Genomic DNA, 19,143 nt, shown 5'->3' on the forward strand with positions numbered 1-19,143 from the left:
GAGATTGAAAAGGCATGTGGACGATGAAGGAAAGCGTTAATAGTCGCCATTTAGACCCGCATGCGACAGTCACATATATCCTAATAAATGACCTCATCAGATCTAAAGAGGGCAGGATTATGGCCCAGAATTCGTTTTCTTCTCCCGCTATGGAGGGGTCGCTCCTAATCAGATTCTGACCAAAGCGATCCCTGGACCAGAAATTTCCTGCTCTTTGATGGCATTGAAGGGAGCAGATTTTCCCGGCAGGCCCTTGTGGCGCCACAAGTGAAATCTGCACTGGCAAACGTCACCTTCATGCCGACAAACACCAGCGAGCGAAACGTAACCTGAGCACTGGCTACAGGGGGACTGTCTGCGACTTTTTCCAAACGCCATTGTTCTGCCATAGTATAGGCACAAATGTTTTCCACCCTGTCGGCCGAGCTCTGTTTTATCCCCCCCCCTTTTTTTTTTTCCAGAAATTAAACATGGTTTTCACAAATGAGACTTGTGATACCTTTGGGAGAATTGTATTCTGGAGCTTTCACTCCCCATAGAAGAAACACAATACTGATGGGATTACCGACAGGACCCTGGAAATAGCAGCCTGCTTACCGATTCCTCTGCGTCCTCCCAGGAAGAGAAAAAATAAATAAATAAATTGTAAAAAGAAAAAAGAAAAAAAAAATAAGAGGAGGATGTCTATGGCTTAAATGTTTCTGCTGCTCCACAGCTTGTCTGGAGAGAAGCGCGGACAGCGCACAATAAAGTTTTCTTTGTTTGCTTGACCTCTATTCCAGAAGATAAATCAGGAATGGCCACATCTGGTCATTTCCCAAGGATTTCACTTGACCCCCCCCTCCCTCTTTTTAAGTCAATACAAAGGGGCTCTTTAGTGAGCCCAAATGAGATGCAAAACAACGTGGGTAAACCTGTCCGCTAGCTATCATGTTTAAAGGATTATCCCTGCATGAATTTCCTTGTAATTAGCATTTTTTTCCAGGATACCATTAATAGCAGATATAAGTATGAGGACGTCCACATCAGCAGCTAAGTTTTAACCTCTAATACTACAATCTCAAAATATAGAAGGTAAAAATCACAGTTTAGCTATTTTTGCTAAGTTTGTGAATCAGAAGTGAGTCGAGATCCAAGACAGAACGGAGGCCATTCTTATTATGCTTTTATTTTTATAGCGCTATCTTATTCCGCAGCTCTTTACATAGGCCATAAAAGTGGAGTCTGCCGGTACCAATTGGGGTCACGTGGTAAACAACACAGGGGCCCCGGCGCCCATTCATCAGCAGACGTATCTGCCAAACAGGCTCATCCATGGGGCAACTTCCACTTGCGGGGGTGCGGAACAAGAAAACCCCTATAACTGCGCTCTTCTTCAGTAGGGCAATGGCCAGAAAAGGAAATTAAAGGGAATGTCACATGAAGGACATGCATCACCTACAGAGTAGAGAAAAAAATGCTGATCTGGAACTAGTGATGAGTGAGCAGTAACCTGTACTGCAAGGCAGACTGCTCGACTCCTACTGAGCACAATGTAAGGCAATGAAGCAGACGGGCATTTTTGACCCACGCAGAGCGCGACACGCAGAGAGCGCGACACGCAGAGAGCGCGACACGCAGAGAGCGCGACACGCAGAGAGCGCGAGAGCGCGACACGCAGAGAGCGCGAGACACAGGGAGCGAGAGAGAGAGAGACAGACACAGGGAGCGAGAGAGAGAGAGACACAGGGAGCGAGAGAGAGAGACACACAGGGAGCGAGAGAGAGACACACAGGGAGCGAGAGAGAGACACACAGGGAGCGAGAGAGAGAGACACACAGGGAGCGAGAGAGAGACACACAGGGAGCGAGAGAGAGACACACAGGGAGCGAGAGAGAGAGACACACAGGGAGCGAGAGAGAGACACACAGGGAGCGAGAGAGAGACACACAGGGAGCGAGAGAGAGACACACAGGGAGCGAGAGAGAGACACACAGGGAGCGAGAGAGAGACACACGGAGCGAGAGAGAGACACACAGGGAGCGAGAGAGACACACAGGGAGCGAGAGAGACACACAGGGAGCGAGAGAGACACACAGGGAGCGAGAGAGAGACACAGGGAGCGAGAGAGAGACACAGGGAGCGAGAGAGAGACACAGGGAGCGAGAGAGAGACAGAGGCTCAGACTCAAACGACTGGGAGCCGAGCACTATGCGATACTTGGCACAGCTCAGTAGTCGATCGAGTATCGAGCACGCTCACCCATCACTACTGGGAACCTCATGATCACCGGTATATTCCTCCTCTTTGCTTAGCCGCGATGAAGCAGTTGTTTCCGTCAGCCATACAGACTTGGAATTGAATGGTACAGTGTATGTATGACCATGGCTTTAGTGGTAGTGAGTGTGAGTATTGGTGTCTCAGTGGTGAAACTCCAGCGATAACACAATACACCCCTATCCTATGCCTCGTGAAACAATATTGGAAAGTATTATTGTATAAAATGCTACCAATGCCTGAAAAGAATTGTAAATGTCACCGTATTTGTTCTTGTGATGCCCATAAGTCATCAGCGTACTGAATAGAAGCACGGATCTTCTGCACTTAATTTCCCAACCCACAAACCAGAATATATTTGTGTTAGAGACCAGCAGTTCTATTCGTGCTGCCCTGGTTCACCGTCCTGTCCTCACTTCTGCACCCAGCATCCTGGTCACCTCTGCGGCTTGCTATGTGCCAAGACGGCACGGTGTCCAGGTGTGATGCACGTCATGGCATTGCGAGGTCTAGTGAGCGCCAGCGGAGACCAAGTTGCCAGGAGGAAGATTCTCGGGTGAGGAAGTGCAGATCGGCTGCCACGGAGGACAGGACTGAATGCCGAACCAGAATAACTCATCTCTAACTTCCATTGATTGCTGCTGGCTGATTGGTCACATCAGATATGTCTATAACAATACTAAAGGCGTCTGTGCGGCAAAATATCAATAGGAAAGCGGCAGAGGAGGCGGTAAGAAGGGCACTACTTACTGTCACTAGTCGCCCCTTGTTCCTGCAGGAATTGCTGTCCGTCACTCCACTGTCTCTCCAGAAGCTGCTCTATACTGGTCACCGGCAGGGGAGCGCTGTCTGGGTTGCCAGTCCCAGATGGCTCATAACGGAGGGAAAGACTGTTTAGAGGGGACCTGCCACAAAGAAATATTCAGGTCAGATATTATACAAAAAAAACCATTTAAAAAAAAAAATGACATAGTTATCCTATACAGACTATGGCAGTGATCAAGGGGGTGGACCCGGGAACGGCTGTCACATTATTCCCTCCGTTAAATCTGCGATTTCTTAAATTAATACCAATTATTGAATGCAAATACACAATGTCCTCTGTTATTAGGAATAAACAAACCGCAGTTAAAAAAGGTAGAGTCACACAAAACACATGATAAAATTATATTGCAATGCAAAAGCAAAATTAACCAACTTAAGGGGACGTCTAGAAGGAGAAAAATGGGTTTGTTTTTTTGTTTGGCAACTGATTGAGGAGGCCGACTTGCTTTCCTCCAGAAGACTAAACAGTAGGTAATGCTACTACTACAATAAAATAAGATCCCTGCACTACCACACTCTGACAGAGAAGAGCCCACCGGAACAAAAAAAAATGCACTAAATTACTTGCACAAAAGTAGGTAGAAAGCAATAGGTGCCTACCAGGAAACAGATATTTCTTAAGTCTACCTTTTGATTTGGATATCAAGCATCCACTACTCCTGTTTGTTATTTTTTAATGTTAGTGCTCCTTATATTTCCGCCCCTACCAGACTCCTCACAGCCATGTAGTTGCTAATTGCACCAAGGAATGCAGGACAAAGTTATCCAACATGTAGGACTGGTAATTGCTCTAATATTGACATAGTTATTTAGGCAAAATACGGGTTTTCCATTGCAAACACACAAGCGCAGAGAACAGGTGACTCTCACGCAGCTCCTCGTAATGGGCCGTGGTAGCGAGATACAATTTCCCTAAAAAATGTACACAGGATTAAAAAGCTGTGATCAGTCTTTCAGCTGTCAGCCGGGCTCCGTCACAGGAGAGAATCCCATATCGGAAAACAAATGCAGAGTATTCTCGCTGGGACCGCTAGTCAATCTGACTTATGATTGCAGGTCTGCTACCAGGAATCTGGGGCCCTCAAATGAATTGCTAGGACCATGATGGACGACCACTTCCAAGGCGAGAGAATTGAGAACCACAGGGAACAAGCTCAAGTTGCAGAATGGAGTTCACTTATTTCCAAAGCTCGGAATATCTGCCCCAATCTCCCCATTTATTTGATTAATTACTCATGAGACGGGGGAAGAAACACACGCCGGACGTACAAAGCCTCTTATACAAGATATCTGAAAATAGTCAATTACGGTAATTACAACATAAATCTTAATTAAATATATCCATTTTCACCTTTATACTTTACTCATTGGAACAATTTCCATAAGGACTCCCCCTCAAGAGCCCCTCATCTTTGGCTGTAGTTTGTTGCAGCTTCCATTATTCTGCCATTAGTAAGTGTTCCCATAGTAAGACCCCTCTAATCTAGTAATCATCTGTGCAGTTTCGAACACTGCTTTCATCTGACTGTCCAGGGTAGAGCATTCTAGAAAACTGCTGCAGCACAAGGAGAGTTTTCGAGATTTGTTGCCATAGTTCTCATCATTCCCTTTTTCAAATGAGAACACAATGCCAACATGTATAGAGAAAATATGGAAAAACAGATGTTAGTGGATGTGATGCAATCACTCATATAGCAGTGCACTAACACACAAGTTCCTACCGCAAAGCCCATATTTTTTTCTAACCATTATATATCTCCCAGCAACATACATCCATATTGGGACTGTCCAGTGCTCAGTGACTAATGTTCTACAAGTGATCGGACGTTTAGTTAGCACTAATGTGGCAGACCTATCAATGGATATATGTGAGGTCATCCCACACTGAGCCAGCATGCTGCTTGCCCTGCTTTCCATTACCTTTATTGGCTCTGTAAGATGGATGTTATTCAAAAGAAGAAGATTTGCCGCTCTTCAAATACAGTTTGTAATGACAAAATAACAAATTATTGGCTTTAAGTGCTGTTCTGTTAGTTCGAGGACGCCAATTACTCTGTTAAAAGCTTCGCACATTACCTCCGATGTGTCCTGGAATTGCACAATTTGACTCCAAAACATTGTTAAAGCCACGTACGCTCAACGGTAATCAGCAAGGTTTTCATGACTGCCCACCACAACAGAAAATGCTGTCCAAACCTCAAAAAGGTATGAAGACCGCCTACTGATGCTACGGTTTTACACAAGTGTGGGTCCTGTGATTTCAATTAAAGAGGTTGTTTCATAAGATAAATAACCTCATGTTCCGTATTCGGGCTTTTGGATATCGTACAGGGGTCAGAACGAAGAACAACTTTGCACGAGCGGATCCCATTCTGGCGCACACAAAATTTCTTTGTATTACATCGAAAAGCCATTAAATGTCAGAAGAAAAGTCTGGCTGAACAAGTTTGTCTAGCAGAAGCGGGACTGGGACAATCAGCTGATCGACCCTGGACCAGCATTTAAAGAGGTTATCCCTTGCTTTAACACTGATGACCTACCCTTAGCATAGGTCATCAATGTCTGACCGGTGGTGGTGCGACACACAGCGCCCTTCTGATCAGCTGTTATCGGTGCCGGGGTGGCCAGAAGTGCTCAGTTACTGAGCTGCTACGTCTACTCAAAGTGGTCGTGGCTGGTTGAGCACTTCTGGCCAGCATTGAGAACAGCTGATCAGCGAGGGTGGCGGGTGTCACACCTCCACTGATCAGGCATTATTGACCTCTACTAACAATAGGTCATCAATGTTAACAGTTTTTAAACATCTTTACGTTTCAGCTCAAGGACTGAAAAAGTAGCATCACCTTAGCAATCTATTGCTTTTTATTATTGTTTCAGGGTATCCAAAATGAAAATTTCCTGTTCTATAAAAGTCTCCCATTGATTTGCATCTTCAGCTCATATGCAGATCTAAGTTTCCGTAGCAACAGACTACAAACAAATGCTGTAGTCTGAACCTTACAGCCAACAGAATAGAAGCCAGTAAGAAACAGAGGATGGATCAGTAAAAATCCTCCAATTTTAAATGGAATTGAATAAAAAAGAAAAATAGGTTGCAAAAGTGAACCTTCTCTTTCATACCTAAATAAAAAAAAATAGCAAAGGGTGAAAACTCTGGCTGTTAGACATCCGACATAGATGTCTCCATATTGGATCACATACAGAGTTTATTCTGGACTATTGGTGATGTTAGTCCAGCTCGATCTCCACCAATGCACATTGATGTCCTGGAGGAAGATCTGTAGGCAATGAGATGGCAGAAGATAACAAATAAGGAGTGTCACCGATGGCATAATGAGGTGCTAATAAAGAGGAGCAGCAAACTAGAAGAACCATGTCTGCACGTTGCCAGGGCCAAGTAACGCCCCGCCAAGTGTCCCTGGAGGAAACCGGACAGCCTTTCAGCACATGTTTTAATATCATACAAAAGCAAATTCCTTGCTCCTCGGAGAATACCAGCAGCCATTTCTCCACGACCACAGGCTGTCTTTATTATTACTTCAAATGTCCACAAAATCACTGTCCTCCGACGAGGGGTTTGTTCATTTCGGATGTGTGATTCCCCAGGAAAGAATACTCACTGCGGAGACAGGCTTCCTCTGGGCGAGGCGACCTTCACGGCCAGACTGCGACCACTGTCTGCCAGATCTTGATCTGCTGTAAAAACAGGTCAGAGAAGCAGATGTGTTACTCACAGTGTACAGCTCCAGGTCTGCGGGTAGAATCTCTGCTCCCTTTAATAATAAATTTGGGACTTTTTTTTTCTTGATTATTTTAACCAGATAGAAACAACCCATTTTCAAATGAGTGAAATGACCTAATTTTACATAAACTATGTGTTGCCAATTAATAATTCCCAGCTCCCACTGAGCGGGGGGCTTTGACATCACAAAGCTTTTTATGCACGGCACAGCAGGCCGACTGGAACATGCGATCTGGCTTTCCACAACATAAGCTGCATCCGAAATGCTACAAAACTGGGGGGAAAAAAAGGCTAAGTACGGGCAGTATAAACCTTACAAAAAACAGTCATTTACTGGCAGAAGCCTTTTACCTCTGCACAGCGGAGATTTTTTTATAATATGAAGATTGTATCATGTTACATCTGATTGTTTAGGGGTACAAAATGATACAATTCATGCAGGTATCAAAAAAAATAAAACAAGGACAAGAGCACATCTTTTGATTTCACTCGGAATGTATATAGCCTATCTATACATGGATACATTAAAACTACACGTGATTTTTCATAGTTCACGAGGGGAAAAACTGGATTATTAAAGCTGAAATTTCTGTTGCACGCCATCACTAGAAATAATTCATACACGACGGGGATATGCAGAGCTGGTCACAAAAAATATTTAAGAATTAAAGCTTGTACAGAGTACATTAGAAACAATGTGCAGTTACCCCCATCAGGGCTCTCGCAGTCACCAAGACGGTATTCTATAATATTTGTGTAAAGGCTTCACAGAATGCATAGAAGAAACACACCTCAAACAGCATAAAAGAAATCTGAAGCATCCACATAATAGAGAACACAAAAATATATAAATAATAAAAGAATCTACATTGGGAGTCTGACGAACGGTAGATCACCTTCACACAGATCTTCACACTTTCAAAATTCACATTGATCTGTAGGATCGGAGTAGGAAAACAAACTGAAAGTGATTTGTAAAATTCCTATCAAACGCAAAATAGGGTAATTACGTTTTTCCTTTTAAAATCTACCTTAGACCATGAGGCACAAACCCCTTCTTCTACATGAACACCAGGCACAAACCCCTTCTTCTACATGACCACAAGGCACAAACCCCTTCTTCTACATGACCACCAGGCACAAGCCCTTTCTTCTACATGACCTCCAGGCATAAACACTTTCTCCTACAAGACCACAAGGCATAAACGCCCCTTCTACATGAAATGACCAGGCATAAACCCCTTCTTCTACATGACCACAGGCACAAACCCTTTCTTCTACATGACCAGCAGGTACAAAACCCTTCTTCTACATGACCACCAGGCACAAACCCCTTCTTATACATCACCACCAGGCACAAACCCCTTCTTCTACATCACTACCAGGCACAAACCCCTTCTTCTACATGACCACCAGGCACAAGCCCTTTCTTCTACATGACCTCCAGGCATAAACACCTTCTCCTACAAGACCACCAGGCATAAACGCCCCTTCTACATGAAATGACCAGGCATAAACGCCTTCTTCTACATGATGACCAGGCATAAACCCCTTATTCAACGTGATCACCAGGCACAAACCCCTTCTACCCTAGACAACCAGATATAAACCCCTTCCCCAACCTTAAAACACCATGTATAGGCATATTCCTCTAACTTAGTCCACCAGGTATGAATCTGTTAATCTACTTCTGACCACCAGTGATCACTGAATATATGTTAGAGAAAAAACATATACAAAGTGAAAAGTTTTAAAAGTGTAAACTCTGAAGAAAAAAAAACAACAAAAGTAAGAATGATCTATAAGTAGTTGGGTTTTACTTGGGAAAGAGGAACATAAAACGACTATTTCCTATGCTCCACTACTTTTATACCCGTTAGCATGGAGCAGCAGAATGAATGTTCAACTATCAGTCCATTTATTCCCTGTGGGTGAGCCAGAAAAGTTGAGCACAGCACTTGGCCATGCGGCATGAATTGAGCGGTGGTCGGGCATCTTTTGTATCACTCCATTTTATAATGGGGATAATAAGTGCCCCATCCGGGATAAAAAAAATTTCTATTCTGCCAATCAGTGCGAGTACCAGCAATTGGACCTCCACTATCCTGCAGATAGGTGATAACTTGTAACCACGGATATCTCCTTTGAGTCTATGTAAAGCCAGCCTAATGTATGTCTTCTATACCAACATGACCACATTTTCATAACATCCTGACTATCTTTTGTGTATAACGTATATCATTTGAAAACTATTTTGCTGCTATTAGTAAGAAACCATAAACCCTCAGTCCACAAATTATACACAAGCAGTAGCTGAATATTTTGAGCCGTGCTATGGAATCGGAAGTCGCTTTTCGGTGGAGATGGCAGAAATATCTCCAACTATGGCTTCAAATTGAAAATATTTAATGATTTCTATAAATGATGGTGCTGAAAGGCCTGATGTTAACATTTTAGTATAATTTATTATTCTACATGATCCATTTATGTAAAAGTCACAAAGCTGGTGTCTCAGTGTGGAGAAAAGGGAGTCAGAAGTTTGGCTTACTGACTCCACAGCCCTGGTGAGCAGACAGTTCCTGCACCTTTTTGGGCCACTATATACCAAGAAATCCTCTTTTAGTTTAATTAAAAAAGCAACTTATTTTTTTACTTGCCTATAGACTACCCTGATAGGACATCACTGCTTAGTAGTATAGCTGCAGGAGTGGATAATGGGCTGTCAAACACAGCCTGACTCCGCACAGAGCATGCAGAGATGGCTTATTACCATCTATGCCTTTCCAATTGCAATACATACAGTGTGGAACAAGTTCTGTGAATACAGTAATAGGAAGTGCTTTCAGCACTTCCTCTCTGGACCTGTGATCGTTGGGTGTAGGGAGAGAGCAAGAGCTGCTGGGCCCAAAGAGACCCAGTCTGCTATTCAGGCAGGAAGGTGAATTTTTCCTGTAACTGGGACTAATATTCCAACCCTAGTTAAAAGGGAAATCAGATTTAAAAAAAAAAAAAAACCGTATATAAAAGTCAACACTCCCCACATCTTTTATGACCTTACTGGGCATGATGTAATAAAATAAAGAATTACATAAAAAAAAAAAAAAAAACACACAACTTGCCTCTCCAAACTACTACTTCTAGTGCCAATCTAGTAGAAAAAAAAAAACACTCTACAAGGTGTCTGATATATGACAATAATTATTACAAAAAGTGTAACGAATCTTAAAGTATTTTCAGTGGTCGTTAGTAGTCATAAAACATGTGGAAAAACAGGCATGTATGTCATTGATGTTTTCACCAATATCGTGGAAGGGGGGAGGGAAGAATAAGAGAACGAAAAGAATATAAAAATAAGGTCCTGTGTATGGTCTACCTCCACCAAAAAAAAAATGCAAAACTAAAAATATACAGCTCTTAAAAATGTATGTTTAAATCGTTAAAAGAAAGAAAAAAAAATGTGCCTGGTCAGGAATGGGGAGAAAGTAATCTGGTCTTTATCGAGTTTATTTTTCTTTTTTATCCCATTTGGGTTTGTCGTTTAAGATTTAGTAGCGAGGGCATGAGCTTGGAAACTTCCTGGTATTTTTATTCCCAAAGTTTAGGGACTTTTTTTTTTTTTTTTTTTTTTTTTTACAATCCAGTACCAACTGCTCTTCCGGTTCATGGCCCTCGTCCCCATAGATGTCCTGTCGGCTATTGCTTCTGGCCTTTCCCCCATGTTCCCAGTCTGCAGCAGCGGTGGAGTGTGTTTCCCATTTGCTGTACGCCTCCCCTCTGCCACTTTTAATTTCTCCAGTGAAAGTAATGAATCACAGCTGTGAGGAGCTAATCTGTATGCTTATCACAGCAAATCCCAATGTGTTGTGCCGTTTAACACTTTCTACGCTGCGGCACACCACAAACTCCCAGAGAAGGGGAGGTCCCGGTGACAGTCGCTGGGTGTGCAGCTGTATCACTTAAAATTCTGCTAGTTGCACATAAAATTGTCAGATTCTGTCCAGCCCTGGAAAAGGATCTCCTTCGGAAAGCAACAAGACGAGCCTTTATAATAACAATAAGCGGTCAAAACAATAACAGTGAAAGTAAGAGAGAAGGGAAAACTTGCCTGTGGCCAGTAACAAAAGCACCACCCCTAGCTGGCCCCTCTCAAGGTTATCCCCCCTCATTCTGAGGATGACCTGTGACCCTCGGCTGGCAAAGACATGGCAGATCCAATCTTGGTGTGCTGGTAAACACCATCCCCCTCCAGCAAACAGTGGTGACTAGCAGGACATGGCCACAGCGCCCTGAATGCAAAAAGTTCTCCATCAGCAAAAGAACAAAGGATCTGCCCGAGACCGAAGCTCGCTCCCAATACGAGGCAGCGTGCAGATGTGCACGGACAATGCTCAGTTCAGCAACTTTCAGCCCAGTTTTATCAACTTTACATTGTGTCTATTAGTAGAATTGTTCTTTTTTTTGTAGTGCCAGGGGATCATAACGTCTACAGTTCCTGGCAAGTTAGTTGGGAGTAATTTTGCGTCCTTGTGTGTTGTTTTATGTGCTGTATTAAAAATATGGAACGAGGCAGAAAGGAAACGACTTGTAGAAAATTACACAAAAGTCAAACGGGGTAAGAGTAATAGAATACATGTGTGCCGCAGAAAACACAGAACACAACTGCACAGAGAAAGTGAGGGAACTATTAGTCTACGTGCACACGGATGATTTTGGAACTGCCTGAAAATTCATCTAAAAATGCGTCAAAGCTTTTTCTATTCCTTTCTGCTGAGCTTAAAAGGGGGCTCTCAAGTTTGAAAGTTATCTCCTAGTCAAAAGGATAAGAGATAAATTTCCGATCAGCTTAGATCCCACCAATCCTCAAAGGTCGATCATGCATGCTGCCGCCGCGCCGTTTATTCTGATGTGAGGGATGGAGATTGGTGCTCCTACTAGAATGAATGGAGAGGCAGTGCACATGACCGACCTCCACTCCAATCCCCTATCCTCTTGATTGGAGATAACTTTCAAACCTGAGAACAACCTCTTTAAAGGGTGGTCCGAAACTAATATTGATTTTCATCCTAATTTTCATCTATGTATTTTAAAAACTTAATAGCTTTTCTAATATGCTTTAATTAAAAAGTCCCTACCTTTCATTGTCATTTTTTTAATTTTTTTTTTTACTTTTTAACAATTTCCGTTTTGATGATGCTTGGTTTGAGAATGCAGTCTTCACTTTCAAAGGCAAGACTCGTCTCGGCTCTCACCGACAGTGCAATCTCTTGCCGGCTCGTCACTACTAATTAGAGCTGGTGAGGGAGTGCACTGTCACTGTGCACTTAGAAGAACATTGCACAGTAAAGCCCCCGTTACACACTGCGATATCGCTAGCAATATCGCTGTAAAGTCACCAATTTTGTGACGTTACAGCGATATTGCTAGCGATATCGCTGCATGTGATACTTACCTCCGACCGGCTCCCCCGCTGGTTATCGATCGCGCGAGAAGCTGCTGGATCATTCCTCGTCGACCACTTCCTGCGGCGCTTCCTGCTGTGACGATGAGCGACGCGTGGAGCCGGGCGGGAGGACGCAGGATCGCCTCGTCTGACAGGTAAGTAGCGATCCCCGTACCCAGCGATGTCGCTGGTGAGATCTGCCTGTGTGGCAGCTCACTAGCGACCACCTAGCGATGCACCAGCGATCCTGACCGCGTCATATCGCTAGTCGGGATCGCTGGTCCATCGATAGGTGTAACGGTACCCTAAGAATGGAGATCGAATTGAGCATATGTTTAAATTGACAACTAACTCATGCTCATTACAGCAGGGACTAGCCCAACCCCTGAAACAGATGACACTGAGGACAGTTAGGTCCAGGGTGGGGACAGAGGCTGTGTGCGAGTGACTGCAGACTCTGCCCCCTGATGACTGTTCAATTGAGTATGCACTGGAGATTCTCAAAACAAAGCATCATCAAAAGAGAAATAGGTAAAAAAATAAATAAATAAAAATAAATCAGTTAGAGTACAGAGGGAATGGTTTTAATTAAACCATATTTTTAAAAAAAAAAATGATTGAAACCGACATTTAGAATGAAAATCAATATTAGTTTAAGACTAGCGATTTTTTTCTCCTTCATTTTTTAAAAAACACTTGGTGAGGGGAAAAAAGTTGTGTCGTTTCTTTGAAGTATCTCCTGATGGAATCTTCTCCTAAAATGGCACTGTCCAATAAAAAGGCTGCAAAAAATGCTTTAAAATATAAGTACCGTAAATAAATCTTCAAAACACCACAAAAACTGCTTCAGGACATGAAAACGAATGTTTTCTAGTGCGGTTTCTACTAGCATAAACTATGGAGCAGCATATGGGGGCATAGTCTATGGATTCCACCCTCGGCTTATACACGAGTCAATAAGTTTTCCCAGTTTTTTGTGTCAAAATTGAAGGGGTCGGCTTATACACGAGTATATATGGTATGTGCCCAGTGCATCCCACATACACTGTGTGACATAATGCTAGGTGGTCTGCCTTTGCAATATTTTTTTCTCTTAAAGCTCATTAAAAAAAAAAAAAGAAGCAATTTTGCTAAAGATTTTAAATATCATTTTCCTACAGTTTAGCATCTGCTATGCAGACAATGAACCTGATTCTTCTAAGTGTTTTTTGCCAGATTTCTGGAAATAAAACATTTTGAAAAGTCGCAAAACTACTGCGCAACTCAAAATTGCTAAAAAAAATTCTGCGACTTTTTATATTTTTACGCCAACCCTGGCTAGATCAAGGAAAGTGAGGAGAGCATCGGAGGTATGGGGTTTACATGTAAACTTCAGAAAACACCTATAAAGGCCCCCAAAATACATTTGAAAAAAATAGTTCAAACACAGATTTCGATGGGTCCGGCAGACAATCTGAAGTTTAGGGGGCCTCCAGTTCCAAGCAAGACAAGTGATATCCTTTTACTTTTCAGGGTGATGACCTGCGGCCAGAAGTGTCTGGTCTAGCCGAGCCCTCATGTATATCAGAGATCAGGAGAGAGCGCTGCATGCAGCTGAGCCCTCATGTATATCAGAGGTCAGGAGAGAGCGCTGCATGCAGCCGAGCCCTCATGTATATCAGAGGTCAGGAGAGAGCGCTGCATGCAGCCGAGCCCTCATGTATATCAGAGGTCAGGAGAGAGCGCTGCATGCAGCCAAGCCCTCATGTATATCAGAGGTCAGGAGAGAGCGCTGCATGCAGCCGAGCCCTCATGTATATCAGAGGTCAGGAGAGAGCGCTGCGTGCAGCCGAGCCCTCATGTATATCAGAGGTCAGGAGAGAGCGCTGCATGCAGCCGAGCCCTCATGTATATCAGAGGTCAGGAGAGAGCGCTGCATGCAGCCGAGCCCTCATGTATATCAGAGGTCAGGAGAGAGCGCTGCGTGCAGCCGAGCCCTCATGTATATCAGAGGTCAGGAGAGAGCGCTGCGTGCAGCCGAGCCCTCATGTATATCAGAGGTCAGGAGAGAGCGCTGCATGCAGCCGAGCCCTCATGTATATCAGAGGTCAGGAGAGAGCGCTGCGTGCAGCCGAGCCCTCATGTATATCAAAGGTCAGGAGAGAGCGCTGCGTGCCGATCAAGCAGTCGGCCCACAACTCTCTGGTGTATGGCCGGTTATACACGGAGACTGGGACTGATGGGACGCACAAACTTGTGATTGCCTAGTTCTGTGGAGCATTTAGATCTAAACAAGGGTGATTACCTGTCTGGCCTTCTGTCGTCCCTACAGACCGGGTGGGATTCTGTCTTCTTCCACTTAGCTGAGATGATACAGTCACTAGAGATCCGGGAAGAGAATTTACCTGCACGGAGAAAATAGGAAATGTGTTACCAAGAATCACAAAATAGAAGACAGGTTTATTTTTTATAGCATTTCCCAATATTAAAATCTGCTGGAAATATTAACAATTCCTGATCATAGCAAATAGTGATGATTCACAATCAGAGTATATAATCACCAAATCACATGATGGCATTGATAAGGCATCACCACCTTTCCTACATCTCTAATGTGCAAATCTGCCTTGATTTTTTCTGATGCTTCCTTTGCTCTCATATTACTGCATAACTAGTTAATTAGGCAGGATTGTTTTTAAGACTTCTAGGAAATCAGGGTTAAGATCCCCATACATATCAGACTTATGTCGGCTGAACCTGTCGACATCGATGGGTCCACTCAACAGTCTGATGTGTACAGAGGTGCCGGCAGACTGATGGTTGGGAGAGAATTCGATCAGACACGTCCGATTTTGGACAGCCGATTGCATTGTTCTCCTTGAGAAGAGCCACCGGCCAACGTGTCGGTAGCTTCCTCCCTGAGTACGGGAGAGTCTGCTGACAATCCCAAACCCCTGCAATGTAGGTTTACGGTCGTGGTGATGACCGATGTGACAGATTGCCGATAGATGACAAACATGAGAAACTCCTCTGAAATTCAGAGTCTGAATACAGGATAGCAGCTCAGCGATGGCTCGTGCTTCTGCATCGTCAAACTGGCACATAAAGGAAAAAGGCTGAAGCTGCACTCGGTATTCATGATCAAATTTAAAAATTAAAAAAAGGCACCACCCCAGCATTATGTCTTGTCCCAGAAGCTCACAATCTTAATTACTAACTTCACACAAGTTTATTCAATGCACCATAGCCAAAAACTTTAGGGTTTGCAGCAGACTTAAATCTGCAGCATGCCAATTCTTCCAGCATTTTTGCTGCAGATTTCACCCATACTGATGAACGGGGAAAACGAATGCAAACAATGCGTCAAATATTTTATGCCACGGTTTTCCTGCCAACACATCACATTCTCTGCTGCAAATACTGAACGTGTGCACAGAACCTTACAGGGATATCCCAGATATAAAGGCACGCTGAACAGTCGTTTAACTTGCCAACATTTTATATGACAAGTTTCCAAGATCTCTGCTGCCTGTCAGTGAAGAGAAATATCTTTATTGTACATATAGATGCCTGATGAAGAGACCTGAGTAGTCTCGAAAGCTTGCAATGTGTTACCATCTTTTCAGTTAGCCATTAAAAGGTATCAACCACTAAGGACTCTCAATTCTGAATATTTTTCTATTGTACATATAGTAACTCAGAGTCTTGGCTGACTTATTACAACACTAAGAGATGCTCAAACCCTATAGGAACATACAATATTTCCATTTTGCAGACAGCAAGATGAGGTTTTGGAAACAGTGAGGATTACTATAGTTCGGCTTAGGATCGGGGGACACAAGATGCAAGACAGGTCAACACATACTGTACATGGTACTATCAGGACATGCATCCTTTTCTATGTAGCACAGTGTTTGGAATTGGTCTGTAATTACAACATTTTCCATGAACTAGATTTTAGGAAATTTTCAGATTTTTGAAAACTGCAAGGAATAATAAAACTCAAGAATAATTAGCAAAAAAGGGAAAAAAGATTAAGCAGAGTATCCTGAATGGTACTATCGCTTCGTGCATCCGTTCTCTATGGGACACAACGCAAAGAATCTGGGAATTTGTATTAGCTTCTAGGAATTTAGCAGGACGATGAACACTTTATATCGAGTTAATTGGCCGATATGATGCAGAACCCTGCCTGCAATACCGGGGAACTGGAGCAATTACACAGTGTGAAGGATTCCACTCACCCCTAAAGTCAATAATAGGACCTTAGCGCACGGCAACCATGTGGTTATCCTGTTAATTATTTAATCTTATTAGGACGTAAGAGCCGGTAGACAACACAAATGATTGGCCTCGCACGTCTCAAACCGGCTGTGGAGGTGAAGAGGGTCCAGCCTTCAGATACACCGGTCAATCCCGAGTGACGGCATATAACAGAGCGCCGTCATTCCCCAGAAATCTGCATACTATGTCATTGCCTCCTTGCTCAGGAGCTTGGCTTTCTGGAGGGGAAGAGGAAAGCGTAAGGAGGAGGATATGTTCCGACACAATAGACAGTTCCACAAATAGGCGCTCTGCCCTGACCTCAAATAAGGAGCTGCATTTTTTGGCACGGTCCCAGCCCTACTTACTGAACCGCTCTTCAAAACTTTGTATTCATTCATGTCGCTAACCACCGCTAGGAGAGAGAAGGGGGGGGGGGGGGAAGGTCTATACTGGGACCGATGCCAAACACGTGAAAATGAGCCCTCCAACATAGGCAGCCAAAGTCTTGCATAATCCGCTGCAATAAAAACCGCTTTCCCTTGGCCGCGCACACCATTCCCTTTCTAAGAACATTCCTGTGTCTGTCATACCACGGGCCGGGCTTCCAGAAGAGAAACCACTTGTGCACTACTGTAACTAAGTCATTCTTACAAAAAAGAAAAAGAGTGAGTTCAATCCGGGGCAGCAATGCAGCAAAGTATCAAGCCACAAACGGAGAAATACACCAGCACTCCGGCAGAATAAAACGGTAAATAATAAAAAAAATAAATCAATTTAATAAAAAATGAAAATAGAGACATGGCAGAACGGACACTAACCAGATAAAAGGTGGGCTTACACGGCAGACTGATGCTCATAAGGGAGCTTTGATAAGTGCTAACACAAGAAGAATGGGCAACGTTTAAAGGGAATCTGTCAGCAGGTTTTTACTCTTAATTCTGAGGGCAGCATGATGTAGGGGCAGACAGATTCCGGAGATGTATCACGTGCTCAGCAGCTTTCTTAAAATTTCAATATAATTAGTGTTTTATCAGATGAAGATCATCACTGCAGGGCTAGGTAGTCAGGCTAGTCTGTGTAACCCCACCCCCACCACTGATTGGCAGCTTGCTGACCGTGTACGCAGGAAACGGCCAGTCAAGGGGTGTGGTGGGCGGGATATACAGCCCTCTGCATTCTGACCACGGCTGGATCTACAGCAGAAAAAAAACAGGGATTCTATCAAATCTTCACCAAGCAGTCCAGTAAGTGATATATTGCTGGAATCAGAGTCTCTGCCCCTACATCATGCTGATCTCAGATTCCATAGCAAAAACCTGCTGACATTCCCTTTAAGGCCCTTTTACACATAGCTGATGCAATGTGCCCGAAACAATTGTTACTACAAACATAAGGTCCCCACAAACACCGTTCGTCTAACAGTTTAATTTGCATGATGACATCAGGAAAGATAAGGATCTGGCCTCAATTTCAATGAGATAAACCGCCATAAGAGGAGTGTGGTAGCGGTTCTCAGAGAACGCAGGAGCACTCTGTGGAGCCATACATATTCCTGTGTATGGAGGAGCCGGCCAACAGCCATCTATTGTGTATGGGGGGGGGATTTACTCTGTACATCATTCCTAGATTCCAGGTGAAGACTGGAACATATGCTGCCATTAATGATGATTTGGGGCTCGCACAGGTAATCCGATGTGCCAATGGCATCATTTCGCTCATCGCCGCCCTCTATACACAGGCCACCGGCCGGGAACAAACCTTTTTTGTGAACGCTCATTTCGCCAATCATCGGTCTATACACAAACAAATTTTGCGGCATATGATTTATTTCCAGTTGGGCCAGCATTGCATACATCAGTCCCTGTGCCCACTGGGCTCACAATCTAATCTGCCATCCCAGACACTCACACTAGGGATTATAATGAGCTGCATTTCTTGCTACATGTTCACAGATTTACCAGTGGAAAAGCCAAACTTCACATGCCACAAATGCAAGCTTGTGTCCCTGTTGGAGGAAAAGTTGCAAAATCTCGAAGAGAGGTTAGCTACGTTGAAGATCATTAAGGAAGGTGAAGAGTTCTTGGACAGAGCAGAATTATCTCTTCATGTTACAGAAAGAGAAGAAATTCGAAGTGCACCTGAAGAAACAGAGGAATGGAGACATGTGACCCAGAGAAGCAGGAGGATCAGGAGGCAGTCAGCACCCATACTGCTCAGAAACCAGTACCAGGCTCTCACGCAGGAAAACGATGAAGAAATACATCAGGATAAGACTTTGCCAACAAACAGCAACCTTGTACGCCCTCAGAGTCCTCCTGGATGGAGAAAGAAAAATGTTGTGAAGAAGAAACGGAGAGTGGTGGTCATGGGGGATTCCCTGCTGAGAGGAACAGAGGCCGCTATCTGCAGACCGGATATAACTACAAGAGAAATGTGCTGTCTTCCAGGTGCAAAAATTAAAGATGTGTCTGACAGGATATCAGGACTCTTCAGACCTACAGATGACTACCCATTCCTGCTACTACATGTGGGGACAAATGACACCGCAAGAAACGACCTGGAAATCATCTGCAGAGACTTTGAAGACTTAGGCAAGAAAGTGAAAGAACTGGGAGCGCAGGTGGTCTTCTCTTCC

The 19,143-nt window shown here is 43.8% G+C and overlaps 1 protein-coding gene across 9 annotated transcripts in view; it reads right to left on the reverse strand.

Annotated features, from left to right (window-relative positions):
* The window catches only part of MLLT10 (MLLT10 histone lysine methyltransferase DOT1L cofactor), a 191,994-nt gene that overhangs the window by 12,421 nt on the left and 160,430 nt on the right, over positions 1-19,143 (reverse strand). For 8 of the 9 annotated variants that reach the window (XM_073581822.1, XM_073581828.1, XM_073581824.1 and 5 more), the window contains 3 exons: positions 14,548-14,647; positions 6,702-6,777; positions 3,007-3,161 (listed from right to left, as the gene is read on the reverse strand). In XM_073581822.1, coding sequence (XP_073437923.1) covers positions 3,007-3,161; positions 6,702-6,777; positions 14,548-14,647 — 331 coding nt within the window. The remainder of the gene's footprint in view (positions 1-3,006; positions 3,162-6,701; positions 6,778-14,547; positions 14,648-19,143) is intronic. The other variant, XM_073581823.1, reaches the window with a different exon arrangement.

Source organism: Dendrobates tinctorius, unplaced genomic scaffold, assembly GCF_039654945.1.
Source record: "Dendrobates tinctorius isolate UK_male_01 unplaced genomic scaffold, ASM3965494v1 ptg000070l, whole genome shotgun sequence".
NCBI lineage: Eukaryota > Metazoa > Chordata > Amphibia > Anura > Dendrobatidae > Dendrobates > Dendrobates tinctorius.